The 18,548-nt window shown below is 24.7% G+C and overlaps 1 protein-coding gene across 2 annotated transcripts in view; it reads right to left on the reverse strand.

Annotated features, from left to right (window-relative positions):
* The window catches only part of LOC129977239 (transcription factor CP2-like), a 29,323-nt gene extending 10,928 nt beyond the window's left edge, over nt 1-18,395 (reverse strand). Inside the window, exons 1-12 of one of the 2 annotated variants that reach the window (XM_056090545.1) lie at nt 18,055-18,077; nt 13,571-13,708; nt 12,990-13,055; nt 12,008-12,187; nt 9,290-9,531; nt 8,910-8,977; nt 7,713-7,818; nt 3,013-3,119; nt 1,929-2,075; nt 1,541-1,609; nt 714-755; nt 197-339 (exon numbers count right to left, since the gene is read on the reverse strand). In XM_056090545.1, coding sequence (XP_055946520.1) covers nt 197-339; nt 714-755; nt 1,541-1,609; nt 1,929-2,075; nt 3,013-3,119; nt 7,713-7,818; nt 8,910-8,977; nt 9,290-9,531; nt 12,008-12,187; nt 12,990-13,055; nt 13,571-13,686 — 1,286 coding nt within the window. In that variant the 5' untranslated portion in view covers nt 13,687-13,708; nt 18,055-18,077. Of the gene's footprint in view, nt 1-196; nt 340-713; nt 756-1,540; nt 1,610-1,928; nt 2,076-3,012; nt 3,120-7,712; nt 7,819-8,909; nt 8,978-9,289; nt 9,532-12,007; nt 12,188-12,989; nt 13,056-13,570; nt 13,709-18,054; nt 18,078-18,144 lie in introns of those variants that run through there. The other variant, XM_056090546.1, reaches the window with a different exon arrangement.
* Nucleotides 18,396-18,548: the final 153 nt, after the last annotated feature.

Consider the following 18,548-nt stretch of genomic DNA (forward strand, 5'->3'; position numbering starts at 1 on the left):
GCCAATATGTATACTAATAATATATAGTTGTGAACTTTAAATATTAGATCAATATGTAATATCCAAAACTGCAAAATATGATTATTTGTTCAAGATATAATTAATGAAAGATTAATTTTTTCAAAAAAAAAAATGATATAAGTACTGAATATACACTCTATGTAATGAATAAGATAAATATTATAACATTACTTACAAGAATGAATTATGAGGTATTTTAATATCTGGAGAGGAGAGTTTAGATGAAAAACTTGAACTTGGCTTAGAGCAGGTCAAAGAAGGTGAGGAAGGAACAACAGATGATGGTGAAACAGTAACATATAATGAATCAGCTGCACACTACAAAAAAAGTGAAATGAAACACAAAATATTTAAGTAAACAAATGTATGTACTAACGGTTCTGAATTCTTACATTAAAAAAAAATCAACACATTAAATTTTTAAAAATACTGTTACCAGAATTTTAAATAATTAAGAATAGAATAACACTGTAATTTACTACAAAAGGAAACATGACACTAGAATTGTAAGAAGCTATAAAATAAGATATATTCAGAAGTTTTGTAAAAATAAATCTATTAAACAGCATTGAAATATGAAATAATTTAAGACAAGCTTTTAAAGAAAATTTAATTAGATTTAAATTCATTCAGTTATATATAAAACATGCGAGATTAAAGAAATTATTCTAACACAACAAGAGTTTACTTACTTCTGAAAATACAGTACAGTCATACGAAGTTTTGTATTTTTCCTAAAACAGAACAAGAAATGCATTATAAGAATTTACAGCTGTCTAGCTTAAATCAAATACTTCTGAGGAAGAAATGGATCTGAGTAAGAAAATCATGTTCCTGAAGCAATAATGCAAACAAAAGGCCTTGCTTTTATTGAAAAAGAAGGTCAAGGCAATGAGAAGGTTGACCAAGAACATAATAGTCAAAGTTATGTTATTATTAAAATAAAAATAGTTTAAATTTTGAAAAACTGAAATCGTTTTACACAATCTATATATTTAGCTGCATTAAAAAAAAAGCTGAACATTTATTGGTAATAAATTTTAAGAAACTTATTTCCAATATAAAAATATAAATGCCTTTTAATAACAAATAACTAAAAAAAAATATTAATTTTTTTTTTAATGAGAATAAAAATATTAAATAAAGATTTCCAATTTTTTTTTAAATATTACTTTAGTTTTTAATCTATATCTTAAGGAGGCTTTTCTTTTGATTCCAATTTCAAATTTCTCAAAATTTATGTGATTTCACAAATAATGAATATATATATATACACACACACACACACACACACACACACACACACACAAAAGATACAAAGAAAAATGCCATGGATTCTGCATTGTTTCAAAGGTATTAAATTATATATTTTTGTCCAATAATTTCAGAAACAATGTTGAATATGTATTTGAGAATTTCATTTTATAACATTAGATGAAAAATATTATATTATATAATGAATGTTCTGTATAATGATACAGATTCAAAACCTGTATAGAAAAAAAAAAAAAAAAAATACCTGTTCTGACTGAGGCCTTTTGCTCATCTTTTCTCTGTCTGTTTTATGTTTTCTGTCAGCTCCTTTTGGCTGAAAAAAAAATTACAATAAACATCAAGAGACCCTTTTAAATTTTAATGGAAGAAAAAGAACAAGTTAAAAAGACAAAACTTTCCATTGATTGATTGCAATTACTTTTTAAATCATTATTCACTTATTTATTTTAAGAAAATCTTTTTAACATTGATGAATTTTCTATTATTACACATAAAAATGAAATTACACTATGAAACTGAATCTAAAACATAAATTTTTAATACAAATTCTAGGAGTTTTTCAATTAGTCAATTAAATATAAAAATTTAAATATTTAGATTTATGATTTGAAATTTTAAATATCAAAATATACCTTAAAAACTTTGACTTGGCAGGATGCAACATGTAATCGTTGAGTATAATTTTCATTATCAGAAAACGTTTCTATTTGTATTCTAAATGGAGCTCCTTTTTCACCACCATGTTTCTTGGGAGTGAATTCTGTACTGATGCAGTTTAGCTATGGAATAGATAATCATGTTCTGTTTAAATAATGCTTAAAAAAATCAACTAGATTTTTTAAGAGAATGAAAAGTGCTTGTATAATTAACATACAAATCTTCTATTAAACATTCATATATAAATTAGTAAAAACAGAGAAATACACAATTCTACCAACCAATACTGCAGAGCTGCTTAAATATAACAATTAAAAATACCTTTCATATATCCTCTATTTATTATTAATGATGTTTTTAATATTCTTACTCTTGTTTGTTTTACTTCTTTTTTATATTATGATAATTGAAGGAAAAATATAGTACAATTGTCTTCAAAATCCAGAAAATGTCTTCAAAATTGCTATATTTATAATAAAATTTAAAAAAAAATTAAAATTAAATACTTGGAAAAGTATGACATTCTGTTTATGATGATACAAAATACCATTAGATTCAGTTAAACAGTTCTGAATGCGATCATAATGTATTTAAAAGCAATCAAGATATGAGAGCTGCATTTAATTTTATAAAAGAAATTCTATTTAGTAAAATATTCTGAATAATAAAAATAAAACTCTATTTTTAAATAAAAAAATTCATCCCATTTTCTTTTTTTATATCAAATGCATGATAATATATTATGTACAGTCTTAAAAATGAAGCAAAGGGGAAGAAGATCCTACAGTCCTTCTTAAAACTAATTTAAATAATTATTAATTGTTGCAATATTTTTTCAGCAGTATTTATGAATGAAAAATACAGCATTAGAAAGAGATTTAAACATTTTGAAGTACAATATTCAAACATTCAATAAATAATATGTTCTAAATAAGAAACTAATATTAAATGCAGTGCAAAAATTATGTTAAATACAAAGAAATTTCATTGCTTTCAAATTCACAGTATCACATCTTATTAAAGCAATGGATTAAAAGTAATTATTTTTTCCATATTTACCTTAATAAAAACACCAGACTCTGCAGTTGGATCCCACAAAAATTCACATATATGAATATTGTTAGGATCATGTTTTACATCATACAGTCCATAAGAAAAGGGAATATCTGCAAAGAAATTATAGAGAAAAATAAGTTTTAAAGATGCATTTCATTTTTAGCATTCAATTATGAAATAATAATACTTAGTAATTTGAATAAAAATATAGAGCAGAAATAACTAATATATTCATCATAAATCTATAAAATATTTAAACCATTAAAATCATAAAATGTAAAAATTTGAATCATTATTGTAGGAAGGAATTGTAATATCTTTTCAATAGCCCTGAACATATTAGTGAAAGTCCAAGAAAATTTTATACAATCGAAATATTGTTTATATATAAACATATAATGAAATATTGTGTCATGCATAAAAATATAAAACAAAAAAAATAGCAAATTTTATCAGTGCAATCATGCCTAGATTAATGAGCCCATCACATAACAAATAAATAACATAATGAAGGGGGGGGGGAACCTATAAAAAAATTAATTTTAACAAGAGAAGCTTCACAGAACAAGTGATGAGAAGATACTGTGGTATCACATGCAGGATGGCCTGTATCTTAGGATCAGCTTACGTTGAGAGCTTGTTTGCAGAGAATTTTTCTTTCTGGATTGGAAACATTGGACAGATAGCATTGTTGAATACAACTCCGAGGAGTTTGAGCTTTAAGCTTTAGTTAACATGATGGTGTCTTCTGGCCAAGATTATGTGAGTAGAGATAGACAACAATGACATCAATACCTAGTAGAAGAATACAGCCAGAACTACCAAACTGCTTATGGAATTGCATTCTATGTCACAGTACAAAGTTGCAAATGAGATTTGGATAAAAGAGAAGAAAATAATAGTCTCAGCAGAGGGAACCTTCCAGGGAAATAAAGCAGATGCTGAAAGCATGGGAAATTATGGCATTGTACAATGAAGAATAATACTCTAATCAGGGCAACAACTAAGAGTGCTAGAAATTTATTTAATAATAAAGATGTGTCTCATTTTTGCCAGGTTTTGAAGTTTAACCAAATATCTTTAAACAACTTTTTTGTTAAAAAAAAAAAAACATTCACTATAAATAATAAATTACATTATTATAAATTTGAGTATTTTTTTCAGAATGCAATGCATTATCCTATTTCATATAAATTTCAATGGAAAAAAAAAATTGTTTTTCTTAGTCAGTCTTTCCCATTATGAGTAAGATCCCGAAACAAATTATGCTCATTCAACAAGATTAACCTGTATATATAATCATCACAACAATTTGTAACACTAGAGGAGAGTAAAAATATGCATACTGTTTTGATCTGTATCATTATCAGATATGAAATTAAAACTTCTGTTTTAACCTAAAGCAAGAGATACAGTTTTTTGTTGATTTTTTGTCAATGTTTAAATTGACTGTTTCGATAAATTGAGGTCTGCAGTTTTTATTATTTAATATTTATGTAGACAAGGACTAAAGATCATTATTAAAATTTTCTTTCAACATTTTTTTTTTTTAATTATTTTGCATTCAGTGCTGCATTTTATTATAATTATTATTTTTTAGTGAATTGCTATTTGTTGTTATTGTTAGTGATCAATTTTTATTTGAAAGTTGTGAACGTTATGGAAAATAAAGATACCATTGTAAGGAAACCCAATGTTATTATATATTTACACCTAAAGAGTAGTGAAACTAGCATATATATCATTTTTAAGCAATTTGCTAATGCATATTTTATAAAAAAAATAATTAATTAGAATGTAATAATCACATCTGATATTTTAAAGACAATAACCTGTTTAGATGGCCGCATTTCCTATCAACAATATAAAAAGTATAAGTTATTAATCCTTAACTTATGCTAAAAAATTAAAATGTATAATATACAAAACATATTAAACCTTAATTTATGTTTTGCCTTACATAACTTCTCAAGGAATTAACTATTTTAGTTTCTCGACGCTTAAAATTAATGACAGTGTTTTTCTCTAGAAATAATATATTCTCCTGAATTATAATATTCTTATAGATTGTGGCAGACAAATAGTTAAGTCATTATTTAATAAATTAAAATTCATCCATAAACATGCTATTTGTTTCAGTTTTTATTTTTACATATATTTAAATACACAGAATAAAAAATAATCCAAATATTAACAGAAATGGCAAAAAATTTTACACCTCTGGTAATAAAACCTTATGCAAACTTCATCAAAATAGTAAAGATAAGCTCAGAGTTGCCACTTAAATCTGGAAAAAAAAAATTCTGTGTTTTCCCTGTACTTACATTCAAGATATGAGGAAATGCAAAAACAGCATTCACATGTTAGTTATAATGCAATATGATTTTAAGGAGTGGAAAAAGTAAGGAAAGAAAACAATAATTTAACATTATTTAGAATAACAATATATTAAAAGAATTTTGATATTTACATTAAAAAACACACACAATTTCTCTTTATTTATTATGTAGATTTTAACAAGACAAAATTTATATATTAAATGGGTAGAATATATTCCCTCACATGAACTTCAATAGCAAGTTACACAAAATAAAGAACATGGGTGAAATAAAACACAAAACATTTTTGTTATCATGATACAAATCATTTAATGATTACTTTTTGCCAATTCATGCATTTGGATCCCAATTTCTGCAGATTTTTCATCTATCAACTTCCTGGAGCTAATCCTTGACAAATAAAGTACAACATTTTTGTATGGCCTAAAGTGCATTTTTTAGCTATTTCAATTTCAGAACATATGTGAAAATATTGCCAATATATCATTGAATGCATTGAAAGATGAATGTGATGTAACAAGTTTTAATGCTCGTAAAAATTCAGCTTTAAACGATTATTCTTGAACTAAAAAGTTCGAAATTGGCTTATTTTTGGACATGACATATCACCTTCTCCTTCATTCCCTTTAGATACAAAGTATAATATTAATCATAACTTTTTTTTAACTGAAATGCAATTTTGTTTCCATTTTTTAGCATGACTAATAAGTGCCTGTTTTCCCATATTACTTAGGCTTATTATTTTTTTACAAAGCAAGTGAGTTATTTTCTTGCAAACAGATTTTGCGGGACTTCTTGAACCTTTTAACAAAATCAGGATATATATTTTTTAGCTGTCTAATTCATATTAAATACAGAGTTTGAGCAGTTCATTGTTTAAAAATAATTATCTAATCTACTGAGAATAAGTTCACAATTTCTCAAATGATAAATCAACCATTCAATAAACTCGCATGTGGGTCACTAAATACCACTGGAATGCAACCACAGCTGGAGTGTTGCTATTCCCGAAAGAGAAATGTTTTCTAACTTTTCACACAGTTACAGAAGTCTTGTGCTTGATCATTAGCTGCAATTCAGGAATCTCATGGAAAAAGAATAACTATCTCACAAATTAAAATTGGACTGATCTATACAGAAAACAGTGAGAGAAAGTCGAAAAGGCACAAGTTTCGTTTACACAAACGTGAATGGTACTGTTTGTTTTTGGAAGCAATGACTACAATCTTTTATTCTTGCAATCTTTAGAGAAACTGCATTTTTTAGAAGTGAAAAAAAGTAACTAAGAAACTTAAAAATCCTTGTATTTTTCCTGTTTTTATAAAAATTTTGAAATTTTCCTGTTTTTTTAGATGATTTTTTTAAATGCCTGAGTTTTCCCAGTTTTCTCAGTGGCACAGTAATTCTGTAGGCTTCTCTGTAGAGGATCTCATTAAACATTTAAGCTTGATTCAAGGTTTGGTGTAATGGCCGTCTAGTTTATTGTATGTTGTAGTCATTGCATTCATAAACAGATAAGAAAACAAAATTCTAAAAATGTTTTTGCAGGTTTGGTGTAATCTAATATATGGATATTTATGTAAACTTTGAGATCAAATTTTTTTATGCTTCCATGTAATACAAATATGTTTTCCCCTATGATATAAACCTTTTTTATAAATATTTCTTAAAATGACTGCAGAACATAATGTTTCTAACAAATTTTACAGCTCATGAAATATATCAAATTTAAAAAAGGATTATAAGGAAATATTTCTAAGTTTCATTTTGCATTATAAAACAGTTCAGATCATAACAAACATATATTATTTGCACTAAAAACCAATGTTGGAAGCAGTTTATGTATTAAAATGTAAGCATTAAGATAATCATTACCTTTTTTAATATTTACAAAATGAAGAACACTGACATAAAACTCTATAAAAAATAAAAATTTGTAATTATACAAAGATTTATCAATGTCTGTTAATTTAATACCCAAATAAAAAATTTGTTGGCTAGAAATTTAAGCTCCAGGTAACAGAAACGTGCTTCCTCAGAAATTTTCAATATAATAAAACATTTCAAAACATTCAATTGACAAACATTTCAAAGACTTTTATAAAAATAATTATTAATATCAATTATCCTTCTATAATTTCTATTTTTAATGAAAAATTTGAAATACTCAAGAAAGTAACAGCAATCACAAACAGCTTTTAAAAACAAATTTCAAAATTTCATTCATTTCGCTTATGAAGCAACTGCAAAGAGCTTTCCAAAAGTATTATATTGAAGTGAAAAAAATATTATAATCTTAAATTTAAATTTAAGAAACTTTACATATTTGAATGTAAGATACTAATGAATAAAAATTTTAAGTACCAATTTCAAGAATTCGTTCTCCAACTCTTTGTTTCTGCCATTGAGCAATTTGTTCTTTTTCAGAATATTGTAGTCTTCTTTCTTGGAAACCCACACGAATAATACTCTAGAAAATATATATAATTTTAAGAGATTTTTTTTTTCAAAATTACTACTAAGGATATATGAACACCATATTTTGAATATAGTATATACTTTCTCTTGCGTAAAACTTTCAATTAATCAATAAATGAGTGAACTTAATAAATTAATTTAATTGCCTTTGGGTGATTTTATAACCTATGGATAGAACAAAATTTTCAAAGCAATGAAATGTAATTCCAAAAACATCTAATATAAAGATTTAATAACTCCAACTATAATAATTAGTAGTATTATTATAGTTGGTTGTACAGAGCAGAATTTTCAAAATAATCAAATATAATTTCAAAAACATACTTATGTACTCTAAAGATTTAATAACACTTTTTAAAAATATCTATCAATTTTCAAATTCTCTATTGAAGATATTCAAACTCATAGAGTATATATTTTACTTTTACCAATTGTAATACATTAACAATTAAATAACCTCACAAATGATTTCAAATGTGATCAAATTAATACTATTTGTTAGAACATTTACACTTATTTTTCATTAAAAAGTAAAAACACTTTTGACTTTAAGTCACTATTGCTCAGTTTAATATTGAAACTAACTACCCATATACATTTTTGTAATGAGGAGATATTATAGTATTTTTGCATTCATTGTTGGAACAAGATTACATTCATTTTTTATATAATCATGCTAAAAATCTTTCACTATTAGCATTGCCGTAAGTGAGGATTCAGAAAGAAAGCATTTTCGGCATTTTTCCTACATTTAAAAAAAAAAAAAAACTTTATATATTTTCACTTAATTTCTCAAGCAATTACAGGAATTCCATAGCTGTTTGAGCATATGCAATAGACTAACACATTATCTCTGGCATTTTATTATTATTATTATTGCTGGTAGCAATAAACATGATATCTTTGATGGGTTTTTTTTTTGATAATTGCAAGCATATGGTTAATAGACAAATACCTTATTCTTTATTTATTATTAATCTTTCTTTACTGCATAGCATCTTTTTCTCCAAGTCACGCAATATAAATATCCAAAGTTATCTCAAAAAGATGAATAGAATTTTGTATATTATTAGACAACTTTACCTTCAAAAGTTTGCCTCTCATTTCTGTAAGATCTCCCAATTTCTTCAACTTGATTTCATATGATTGTCCTGTAGAAGCAAATAATTCAAACTATAGATATGAAGCACAATTCACAAAAATAAATAATTTTAATAGAAAAATTTAATTTGATAAAATATTGAAAAAACTGTACTTCTTACCAAATAAATGAATAATTAAATATTAATTAATTAATTAAGTAATAATTAGTAGTAGCAGTAAGTTAACATAAATAATATTTTCCATGTAACAATAAGTAAAGTAAAGAATTAATAAATAACTATAAACTTTTTATACACTTTAATCTGATAATTCTTTGAAATTAAAATCCAATATCAATAATTATGTAGTATTAAACAAACCTTGATTTAAGTATGTCATTGTTTCTTCATTTACTTTTGTAGCTATCGATGTTGCTGCACCTAAAACATACTGAAAACCAGTATTTTTTAAGTTCGGAGATAAGTCTCTAATTATAAAGGGAGGTGAAGGTTCAGAGATCTGTAACATCTGGCTTAACATACTTGGACTTAACACAGAAACTGCTGAGACAGTTGGCGAGCCAGTCGTTCTGAGATCAGGTACAGAAGAACTATGACGACACCTAAAATAATATTTTTAAAAAAATTTGTCACTTCCTTGTTTGATTTAAGTTTTTTGATATTTTCTAAAATCATTACATGAAAATCTATTTTTTTTTTAAATATGATATTTGATTTAACTTTTAAGCTGAGAAGTTAATAGAATTTTTCCATCTCTTAAAACAAGAATTTTCTTTTAATTAAGAAATAAAATAATTCTCCTTCCTTCTTTTAAGTGACAGTAAGATGAAAATTAATCACTTAAACAAGCTGTGAAATTGTCCTTTTTATCTACCCTCATACATAAAATTCATCATATATAATTGAATAGGATAGGGCATCAAACTATCTGATGCACGATCAAAAAGGACATTAGTTTGATTGGATTAGCAAAATTCTAATCAGCTTTTTATTTGGTACAGTAATGGCATAAATCCTGAATTCAGTGAAAAAAACTTTTCCAGTAAACAAAATTAGTACCACTCATAAGAGAAAAGTAACTAAATACAAATAAGTTTTCAGAAAATTAATACTGAGTAAGGAAACAATCATCAGCAAATAAATTCACTTGTTTCAGGAAAAAGGATGAAAAAAAATCTTATATCAGCATCAAGATTTTATTCATTCAGGAATATCATCAAGAGAGAATGCCATTGAATACCATCATGATGGCATTGTATCATTTATAAATGAAGAAATGAAATAGCAACTAAAAAAGAGAAATAATGTAACAAATTTAAAATTTCAATTGGCTATGAATGCATTTTTTAAACTTCTCTATTTAACCTGATCATTATGTTTTTATTTTTTTTACTACCAATTTTCATTTTTTTTTTTTTTGTGTGTGTGTGTGTGTGTCTATGAATTAACACAATATCATTAAGAATAAAAATATCTTATCAAGAATAAGTCTTCTTGTTTGATTAACAGTTAAAAATGACATAATCCCAACACCAAATCAAGAGAGAACAAATTCATTTTCTGCGACCATGCTTTCTAAATCTGTTATTTTTATTTTCCCTCTCCTCCCTCTGCATGCTTAAGAGATGCTATTATAATTCTTGGCCAGAATAGACTCTAAATCTAGCAAATATATAGTTATTGTTTTATTTTTTTGTCTAGACATTGGTAAAAGAGTCTTTCCATTTGGATGCAACCTCAGAATACAAACACAATTATTTGAAGTTTTAGCTTGAGTGCTAAAATATCGTATGTAATAATAATAGCCATTACTTATATTCTCTTGATTCAATAAGAATCTTTATAACATATAAAAAAAAGTAGCATAAGAATTTAATATTTTTTTTGTTTTAACCAGATTTATTATGAAGTTATGCATATAAAAAAAAGAAACTTAAAATCGTAACAGAGCGCAGGCATTTTTTATAAATAAATAATATTAAGTAAAAAAAATCTATATGCGAATTCCATGAATATTTTCTTACAAATAGATCTCTTTTCATTTCTTATGATCACAAATGCGAAATATTTAAGCTGATTTCTTTAAAACTTTGTGTCTTTTTTACATTTAAATTCTATTTCGATAACACACAGGAAAAATAAAAGAATTTACTTGATCAATATGCTATTTTAATAATACATTTTGGAATTATAAGTTATGGGAAACTGATATCATATTTTTTAACTATAGTACAGAAGATATGCAATAAGACTTAAATTGGCAAACATTTCAATAAAAAATTAAAAGAAATATATAGTATTATTAAGGGGACAAACTCTTACTCTTCTCAAGGGGACTACTATTACTTATTATTACTCTTATTTAAGGGGAAAAATAAATAAACAAATTAAGAAACTATAGAAGTATAGAACTACTAAAGAAACTATAGAAGAATTTCAAACAATAGATACAATCCGAGCTTTGAATAATGCATATTTGAACAAAATATGCATTATTCAAATTAGAACATGCCAGAATCAATAATTTCTTAAAGCATCCTTTTTCCTTTATATAGCTGCAGAAAAAATAGAAATAGAAATAATCCAAAACTATTTTTAAATAAACAGAGAAAAGAAAAACACTAATTTTAGAATAATATTACTGCCAATGATTTAAAAAAATATATAAACCTTTGTTCCATGAACAAGCTCAATGTGCACAAAGCATAAAAATTTGACATTAAATCTTAAATTTGATTTACAATAATATTATTTAAATTTTCAGAAGGGAATTTTAAATGATCATTCTAAACACACACACAAAGAGAAAAATTATCTTTAAATATAATTTACATTTATATATTCATAGGTTATACTAATGGTATCTTCAACTGATTTGATTTAATTGCATTCATTAAGAAATCTAATTATATAATTTTGCAAGCAATATTACAATGCATATAAATTGATATTCTTTTTTTTTTTTTTTTTTTTTTCCTATGGAGAGGGAGTGAAAGAAGGCAATAATACTATACAGGACTGCTATACAAATGTAAAGATTCCTAAAATTTCACCAAGTGAACAATACTTTTAACATACCTAGAGCTTTGAGAGCTATCACTATTTTCTTTATCTTCAGTACTAGTACAAAAACGTTTAATGGCACTTGAAGTATCTTCCTCGGCACTCAAAGCAAGACGAGTTTTCTTAGCCTGAGTGGAATACATGTTTCTTATTGGCTCTACAGGAGGAAATGGACTCTCTCTTGAAGAAGTATCACTGGAAAAATAATTTATAGCTAAGTTTCAAAAACTATAAAGCAGCTATTGTTTGAAAAGGAATAGAAAGTTATATTAAATTTTAAATTAAGGTTTTTTTTTTTTTTTTTTTTTTTTTTTGTAAACTGAGAGTTGTAACTTCAAGTACAGCCATGCAAAACAAAACTGAGATCATACGGCCTTCTTTCAAATTCTCCAATTTTCATTTGCAAACAGTATAAAGCTAAATGATGTCAACAAATTTTGTTGGAATAAGAATTTTTAAGCATTAATGATTTTGATAACTAATTATTTAATACTTCATTTAAAAATGTATTTCTCAGAATTGGGTTGTAATCAGTTTTATGAAAATGGGGTAACAAAACTCTAATTTATGAAAACTACTTTAGATCAATTTATTTTTGCATTGTCTCTATTTGCTATACTGCAGATTCATCCTCTTTTGCAGAATGACAGGGAAAAAGAAATATAAGAAAAAAGTATATATAATAATATATGTTTAAGTAAGTCTCAATAATGCTTATTATGAACCTATGTATAAAATATTTTATAAAGACTTTATGTTAAAAATATTTACTTACATAAATAAATATAAACTTTATAAATTCGCAAAATGCCAAGAAAAAAATTAAATTAAATAATGAAATGCTTTTTATCACAAATTATTCAGCAGCTGATATAAAATATATGCTGTTACAAATGAAAAAGGGAATTTCATATTGATTTTTCGAATTACAGTTATAAGGTTGCATTTAGTTTCTACTTTAAAATAAAAATATACTTTAAAAAAAAGGGTCATTTACCCATTTTCATGAGATCCAGTATAATCACCATTAGACACACTCTGGATCAAAGAATGTAGTGGTGCACTATAATAATAATAAATAGATAAATAATAATTAATGTGTCTTAAGAAACATGAACGAAAAGCACAAATAAAATGAGATTATAATCTTTATAATCTTATCTTATACAAGTTATAATCTTGTCTGCTTTATTGCTTAATCAAAAAGAAACAAACAAACAAAAAACCCAGAAAAAACTAAAATTAATTTTTAAAAAACTGTTACTATATCTTTATAACCCCCCCACCCACCCTTTTTTTGTGACTGAACAGTATAACAATCTTATAGAATAAACTGAAAGAAAAAGTTGATTTTGTTTTTCAACTTGACAGTTACTCATTTACAAAATTAATGAGTGTAAAGAGGAAATTTTGTATACTATGAAATTATAATAACCAAAAAGTAATTGATTGAACCAAAAGTGATTGATAAAAGTAAAAGTAATGATTGTAATCTGTTAAAAAAGTATACAATATCTATGAAAGTAAAAATATACACATTATCATAAATTCAAAGAAAAAATTATCAAAACAAATTACCTCATGTCATAATTTTCAGTTCCAAGTTCAATACCTAAACATGACAAGCTACCTTCAAAATCAGCAGCCAGAGCTACATCAATAGCATCTCCTGTCCAAGGTTGATTAGTAGACATAGCTTACTAAATAATTCAAATTCTGTGAAATAAAATAACATGATTAATGTTATATATATATATATATATATATATAAATTTTGAACAATATAATTAAAATATACAAAAAAAAAATCAAAAGATATTTATTTTTTAAGAAACATTTGGCCTACCAACTTTTTATCGAACTCTTTAGCTTTATAACATACTTTATATAACGATGGTAAATTTGATGCAAATAAAGAATCTATACAAATATCTTCTAATTCATATATCTTAACCAAAATGAAAAAAGTATAAATCATTTAAAGAAAATAAATGTCATAGTATGTTTAGATTAATTGTTTATGGTATTATTTGGAGCATCAAATTTAAAAATCTGTTTACAAATAAATCAGTCATAATGATTTAAGAAAGGGGGAAAAAAGGGTTGCAATAAAATAACTTGATTCTGTGATGCAAAATTATGTTTAGATATCAAATGCTCAATATGTACAAATTCATGAAAATTGCCCCCCCCCCCCATTTTTCATTTCAAATTGTGTGCATTATTAAAAGTTATACAAAATAGAGAAAGGACCCCAAATTCCTGACTTATTTAAAAAGAATATAACTAATGCATTTCAAACATTTTGAAAAAAAAAAAAAAAAAAACCATTTGCTATTATTAATTGGCCAATTATCTAGATCACGATTCTGTAAAAGAAAGAACTTATGCCAACATAAGAGTGTTAACATTAGAGTTTCCACTGAAAATGAAAAGAACCAGAATCCCCTGTATTTCAGGTATAAAAATACAGGGACTTTTTTAGTAAGAAAATATATATATATATTAATTAATATCGATAACACAGTTTAGCATTTATGTATCCCTAAAATGTTAAGTTCACTGTAACTTTTCTCCTTTTAATTTAGTTTACTTACTTTTCCATTTTTTTTTTTTTCTTTTCAATTCAATTAACTAAAAGATATTTATATGCATAAAAGAAAAAACTTCATACATCACAGTCTGATTTATAAATTTAATTCTGATATGGAGAGAGTTCATATATTGATGAAATCTTTAGTCGCTATTGTCATAATTTTTGTAATAAATAATGGTAGAGGAATTTGCTCATGCACTAAATATGGTCATTGTTATTGAATAGTTATTACACAGTAAAATATAGAAACGATAAACAATTCATATGTATTTATGTCAAGAAGTTACAATCTATCAAGCATATCTCTATAAGCATATTTATTAAGCATTTTATAAGCATATTTATGCAATTCAATATAACCATAATATGATTTAAGGTTAAAAAAACTGAGAATTTTTGGATGACTTTCATAATTTAGTTGCTGACTGTGCAGATGAAATTCAACTGCCAGCAATATCAATATCTTTCTGAATCTTAAAAGTATTAAAATGATTTTTTATATAAATTCCCCTTTATATCTGGATTTAATAAGAAAAAAAAAACCTTCATTTTCATATGCATAGTTAAAGTATATTAACTACAAATATTCTATTTTAATGATAAGGTGTCACATATTCAACAACTTTCAAATGATTTGGGAAAAGCTTTGTATGTGGTAGAAAAAAAATCATGAAATATTTACATTTTAAAAAAAAGAGATCTTTTATATTGTTCCAAATATATGCACTACTTTTACAAAAATGTCTATAAACAATGTACAGTGCAAACAAAATCAATAATGAAGTTTTCAAATCATTATTATTTCCTGTGATACAAGATGATCCAAAATGAGTTTCTTCTTTAAGAATTTCCCCAAAAACATGCTTTACGATCATTTGCTTTTCTGTACTGTGTCTTTTGCTAAATCATTTCCTTATTTTGAAAATACCATGTACACCCATTTTGTCAATATATTTAAACAATATTTTCTCCATATAATCTAAGTACTTATGTTTTTGAAAATTTTCTACTCCATTTTATTATTTCAATTAATCTAAAACCCCAAATTTTTTTCATTAAAACCTTCAACTTCTATAGGGAAAGTCCTTTTAAGCTGTGATCGGGCCATAGGATAACATCATCATAATCTTAATTACCTCCATAATTTCTCATAATGATTTTGACCTTCTAAATATTTTTATAAAAAGACACTCTTTTTCCTTTGTTACAAAAATTTGTTTTCTGTTTTTTCCAAGCAATGAAATGTAATTAATGTTAATATAAATTTTCAAGAACATTTCAATGACCTCCAAAAAAAAAAAAAAAAAAAAAATTTTTTGTGGCTCTATACATTAAAATAAAATTCAATGACACCTGAGAAACCTGCTATAATCATTTATTATTTCTTATCTTTTTCATAAGTATTAATTACGCATAGCTTTCATAATGGCAAAAAAACTAAGAAAGCAAGTAAAAAGGGGGAAAAAAATCTAAAACAAAAATTTGAAACATAATATAAAACTTCAAACAGTGTTTAGAATTATCCGCTTGCATACCCAATCAGTAAATCATTGTGGCATTGCTGAAATTATATTCTGATTAATTTTCTATAAATCATTTAGGTAAGATAATAATTAAGAGAGTTCTTATATAAAGTATATTAAAAGTGTAAAAAAAATTGATGATAGAATATTTGAGTGCAATGTTACAGTTAAATAAACTGCTAATGTAAAGAACTCAAATTCCCAGTTAAAATGATCACCAATCTGTAGATCTTCATATAATATTTAATTCAATATTTGGAAAATCATTAATTTAAAAAAATATATATGTTTAGCAACATTTGGCTATTTTCTCAATCAATGAAATGTTGCCATTTGAAGACATGAGAACACTTGGCTATATACAGTTTCAATAAAGAGATAAACATGCGAATAAAGAAGTTGGAATTAAATATATATAAAGAAAAACAGTAGTAACAAAGTCTTCTTTTAAAGTCATAGTAAATGAAGGAAGAAAGGGTTTCATTATGTATAAACTTCATAGGGGAAAAAAAATAATTACAATCTTATGGTGATAGTTCATAATATAATTTATAAAAGTACAAAGGAAAAAATTTGCCTTTTTTAAAAGAAAATTACCTTTATTATTGGCATTATGCTTTTACGTAATACTCAACCAAAAATATTCTTCAATATCGATTTTTTTAAAAAATTCTTACAAACAGAAAAGCATTTTATGAAAATTTAATAAATAATAGTTCATTTGCATTGTCATTAAACAGAGTTGCAAAACTATTTTAATCAATGTGTCATATAAAAGTCTTCTTATATAGATTTCTAACAACTCAACAGAGCTTTTAATGTAAAAAGTGTCAAGATAATTGTGTAAATAATACCATATCCTTTTTTTCCATACCTGCGGAAGTTAAATGTAACTAGTTTAATTATATTAGTAAAGGATGAGAAGATATATCACAATACAATCAGTTTTAACTAGATTACTTGAAATAAATAAGCATGCATATAAATATCCAGATAGATCTTATAATGATACATCTTGCATATCTTAATAAATATAATGTTACATCATTCTGAAATTTTTATGGCTATAAAATCAAAAAGTATAATTTTTAACAACAACTAGAAAACATTTCACCAGTACACCATGGAAAATGAATTTATTATGTTTATTTGAATATTAAATAAATCGAAAACATAAATAAGAAAAATTCTAAAGAATAAATAAAAATAAAGGTCTAAGAATAAACAAAAATATATTTAATAAAATATATAGATATTAAGAAATGTTAATATTATAAAGATTTTTTGTAAGTATGTCATTTTCAAAGGTTATATGAAATAATTGTGGTTTTACTGTACACTCCTATTTTTTTTTTTTTTTTCAAATAAAAGAATAATATATATATATTGTAATATTGCTTACAATTAATTACCTTTGAATCATATGCATATTTTAAAAGACTGATTTAAACTATACTTTTTTTTTCTTTAATGTAAGATCATTCTTTACTGTATACAGGATAAAAATCTTGGGTTATCAAATCAAAAATCTGTAATTATTAATAGACTTGAGTTCAAGGACTTCATTTGAACAGTTCAAGAAAAATTAGAACTCTTTCCTTCTAAATAATCTTTTAGAATTCTGTTTCAGATTAAAAAGGCAATGTTTTTAACCTACTGGAAATTTTGCTTTAAAACATAATCAACATACAAAAATATTTTTGTGAAATAAGAATTTTTATATAGGTCAAATTTTCAATGGTGCATTGGAAATTACTTCATTAATGGCTGTATCAAATGAAAATACAATACAAATAGGAAAATATAAACAAACAAAAAAAATTTGTGCGTAATATTTTTTGCTTTATATAGTATAAAACTTTACATTGAAAAGAAGGAAAAGATTAAGCAATATCACCAAAAAATGTACATAAGAAATATTATAAGAAAATTAAATGAAATACAATTTGGGGTTACGCAATTCTAAGTGTCAATAATCTAAAACAAAATTTCTTTCGTCAAAATTTAATAAATAAGTATATGAATATGCATACCTTTTTTTTTTATATCCAAACTTTGACCATCAGTCAAAAAATAAATAAGAATTGAATATTTTTAATTTTCTCATTACCTACGAAATGAGATTTCATCTAGTTGGTTCAAATTTTTAAAACAAAAATTATATCTTACATATTCTTTTAATGACAAATTATAAAAATAAATACTTATCGAAAGAAAATAACAAGATTTGTTTATTTATTCTCTTTTTTCCCACGAAATAAATAAAATAAAATAAACCACAAATCCATGAGCTAAAAACACCAACAAACAGCGCGTCACCAAAAAATATAAAGTTCAGAAAAACAAAATTTTTTTATTGAAATTCATAAATTAATAATAAGTATAAAATATATACAATCGAAAAAATAAATTATTCAAATAAAAGTATTCACTTTAA

This window comes from Argiope bruennichi, chromosome 1 (assembly GCF_947563725.1).
Source record: "Argiope bruennichi chromosome 1, qqArgBrue1.1, whole genome shotgun sequence".
Lineage (NCBI taxonomy): Eukaryota > Metazoa > Arthropoda > Arachnida > Araneae > Araneidae > Argiope > Argiope bruennichi.